Here is a 3,532-nt window from a genome sequence, read left to right on the forward strand (position 1 = left end):
GAAGGAATTTATATCTATGCTCCCCCCATCCTCCTATATACATGAGGTGTGTGACTTAGAACACAACACCTCCCTTATTTAGGGCTTACCTGCCACCTGTCAGTGAGTGAGTCGATTCTAGACAGTCTCTGAAAGGCTCCCAGTCCAGGAGCTGACGACGCTCTGCTCAGCACTCAGCACCAGGAGAAGGAGCCGAGATGACAAATGTTCGTGGTCTTGGAGAGAGGCCTCGGCATATTTTTCAGCCTGGATCCTTCCCAGAGGCCTGACATTTTTGCTACCTGAGCCTCACCTCACAGATAGTTCCCAACCAAAATTGGGGCTAAATGGTCTGAGGACAAGAAGATATATGTTTGTGAAATGCATGGAGAAGGTGGGCAAGCAGAAGGGTGTGTGGGGACAGATAGCAGGAGTGGGTTTGGCGGGGCCGAGTGGGCAGGGCAGGGACACAGCAGCCACCTGCGAGCAGGTAGAGCGAGCCACCTTGGTGCTCTGGATGGGCTCTGTCTCTCTCTCTTGGCTTCCGGGTAATTGTTCTGGGGCCTGGGGCCTGACTGTGGGGTGACACTTAGTTCAACAGAACCACTGCCCATTCCGGCCCCACCTCTCACCAGGAAACGCCTCCCCACCGCAGTGACCACATCCCCCGAGGTTGCCTTGGAAACACTCTGCGGGGGCTGGAAGATCCAGGGCACAGTTGCCCAGCAACAGGTGGTGCCCTCCCTTCCGCCCTCATCTGAGGCAGCGGCCCTGCACCTTTGGCTCGCACAGGGAAGAGCGGCTCTGAGGGCGAGCCAGGAGCCCAGAGACTGACTGAGGTGAGGTGAGGAATGCAGGATGCCCCTGCAGGTGGGGGACCTGGGGGACAGCCAGAGGCAGGCAGAGACTGGGCAAAGCCGGAGAGGCGGGGACAGGTGCAGAGGTGGCACCTGAGACCTGGCACAACAGCAAACTCAGGGGAGCCTGCAGAGAACAAGACCGACTCCAAGGAGAGTTGTGAGGGCAAAGGAGCACCCAGGGCGCCGCCGAGGTGGCCGGGAGCGGGGCCCACACGCAGGGGCAGAGCTGGGATGGAGGCTCTCATTTCCTCACCCAGCACTTCTTCCAAGCAAGACATGAGCGGGCTGAGACAGGAGGAGAGAAGTCCTTGGGTTCTTTGAGTTTGAGTTCAGTTTTGTCTGAGGCACCCTGGAGTCTGGGAGGAAAATGCAGCTTCCAGAAAGGGCCTGGGGATTCTGAGCAGGAGCCCCTGGCTGCAGACCGAGGTGGGCCCCGTCTCTCTGGCCCTCTGGCTCCTTCCTGCCGTTTCTGGGTCCTCCGGGCTCCTCTGTCTGCCTGGGTCTGTTCTCCAGCCAGATGTTGCTGAGCCCTGCTCCCCTGGCCCCTCTCTCTCCTGATCGTGCCAACCCTGTCTCATGTGCTTCCTCTCCTGACCCCGTCTCTCCAGATGCCTCCGACCCCAGAGCAGCCCTCTGGGCACATGGAGGGGCCCCCTGCATCAGAGGCTTCCTCATGGCCCCCGCTGCCCTGCGGGCCCTGTGTCCCCATCATGCTGGCCCTGGCTGCCCTGGCTGCTGTCTTCCTCCTGACCACAGCCGTGTTGGCCGAACGCCTGTTCCGCCGCTCCCTCCGCCCAGACCCCAGCATCTGCGCACCCACCCTGGTCTGGCGCCCGGGAGGAGAGCTGTGGATTGAGCCCACGGGCACCCCCCGAGAGCGCTCCGAGGATTGGTATGGCTCCGCGGTCCCCCTGCTGATGGACCGGGCCCCAGACCCGCCCACCCAGGGGGGCTCCTTGGAGGCACGAGTGACAGCCCCACCTGCCCCTTCAGCCCCATACTCCCCTCCCAGCTCCTTGGTCCCCCAGACCCCACCAAACGCCCCAACCCATAGCACCTTCTGGAGGCCCCAGGTCTGGGAGGAGAGGCCCCACACCCCAGGCCTGGTGAGCTGGGCTGAGCCTGAACAGAGGCCAGAGGCCAGTGCATATCCAGGGAGCCCCCAGGCCCGGAGGCTGCGGCCAGGAAGCCCTGATCCTGAGTGGGGCCTCCAGCCTCGAGTCACCCTGGAGCAGATCTCAGCTTTCTGGAGGCGTGAAGCCCGGACCAGCGTAGGTTTCTGAATCCCCAGGGCCTGGAGGACTGGCCTCCCAGAGACCCCTGGGAGAGGCCCAACCTCAGAGGGATCCTAAGACCCTGAGGCTCCTGAGAACCTGAGCTGACACCTGAGGCCCCGGGAAAGAATGCCCCTCCCAGTCCTTTTACTTCTGGATTTTGGTTCCCCTGGATCTGGGCCTGGACAACCTGGGTGTGGACAGAGCCTGTGCTGTGGGGCAAGCTCAGAGGTGCCTTTGCTTAGCTGCCTGGGGCGGTGGCTTAGAGAACTGGAGTTGGGGCCAACTCTGGGCCAGAAACTGCCAAGATCACATTCCAGATTAAGAACTCAAGGTACCAGACAGACAGGAAATAGCATCAACGCAGCGGCTTCCACCCTCCTTCAGTGTGTACCTAAGATGCCGACATTGGAGTGAGGGTCCCAGGGATGCTGAAGAACAGAGTGTGATGATGACAAGTGTCAGCCGTGCTAGCAGGAGATGACAGGAATTCAGCTTCCCAGAGCCACATCATCCCTCCAGAAAAACACATACAGAGAGGTCAAGATCAGGCAAAAGAGCATCTTATTACATACAAACTGTGGCTTTGACCCCCACCTCGCAACAAGAGGCCCTCTCTTGCCTGCAGCTGGGACCCAGAGTCGCAAAAGGCCAGCGGGCAGCGTGTCCTCTTGAGGCCGCCGCATCTCAGCCCTCTGGATCTTACCCTTCCACGGTGAGGGAAGCCCAAGCCAAGGAGATCTGAGTTTGATCCAGTGTGGAAAGGAACATTGTCCCGGGGCAGGGCAGCTCCCAGAACGTGGCCCCTGGCCGTCTTCCCTCCCAGCTTCCTGGAGTGGCCCAGAGAGACACAGTTGCCCCAAGACAGGCTTACCTATGATACTCCACCCGACAAAAATGGAGCCCCAATATCTGTATCAGCCGACCTCCCCTCTGGGCGCAGAGCCAGGTGTTGGGGGGAGGCGAAGGAGTTTCCATTCCCTGGGCTCTGACTTCTCAAACCTCAGTCCTGAATGTTAGGATTTTGCCATGTCAGTTACCACCTGTACTTTATATTTTTCTTTAAATTGGTTTACTATTTGCTTAATAAATTCATTTTACAAGGAATCTGTTTTGTATCACTTCTGTAAATGGAAAACCAAGTATCACTTGTCAGAAATAGAAGGTAAGACATGGAAATAAATACAGTGTAAACAAAGGTATAGAGTTCTAAGTAGACATTGTTTCCTACTGGAGGCATTGAGCCAGAGATCTGCTCTTTCTTTGTCAAAAGGCTCAGCAAGTATTAGGAAAGTGTTAGACATACTAGTGCTACCCTGAGACCACCCCCGAGAAGTGCTGTGATGGATGAGAGCCCTGCATGGGCAGCAGCCATCCTGTGCTACTTAATGCTGGCCAGGAACCGCCCCCTGCCACCGA

The 3,532-nt window shown here is 58.3% G+C and overlaps 1 protein-coding gene across 2 annotated transcripts; it reads left to right on the top strand.

Annotated features, from left to right (window-relative positions):
- Window positions 1-729: 729 nt before the first annotated feature.
- Window positions 730-3,180, top strand: C13H16orf54 (chromosome 13 C16orf54 homolog). Of its 2 annotated transcripts, none has more exons than XM_061209122.1 (2): window positions 730-818; window positions 1,448-3,180. In XM_061209122.1, the coding sequence occupies exon 2, from the start codon at window positions 1,448-1,450 to the stop codon at window positions 2,120-2,122; it is 675 nt and encodes a 224-aa protein (XP_061065105.1). In that variant the 5' UTR covers window positions 730-818; the 3' UTR covers window positions 2,123-3,180. The 2 variants fall into 2 exon arrangements, with proteins under 2 accessions (XP_061065105.1, XP_061065106.1); XM_061209123.1 differs by having other exon boundaries at window positions 751-823.
- Window positions 3,181-3,532: the final 352 nt, after the last annotated feature.

This window comes from Eubalaena glacialis, chromosome 13 (genome assembly GCF_028564815.1).
Source record: "Eubalaena glacialis isolate mEubGla1 chromosome 13, mEubGla1.1.hap2.+ XY, whole genome shotgun sequence".
Lineage (NCBI taxonomy): Eukaryota > Metazoa > Chordata > Mammalia > Artiodactyla > Balaenidae > Eubalaena > Eubalaena glacialis.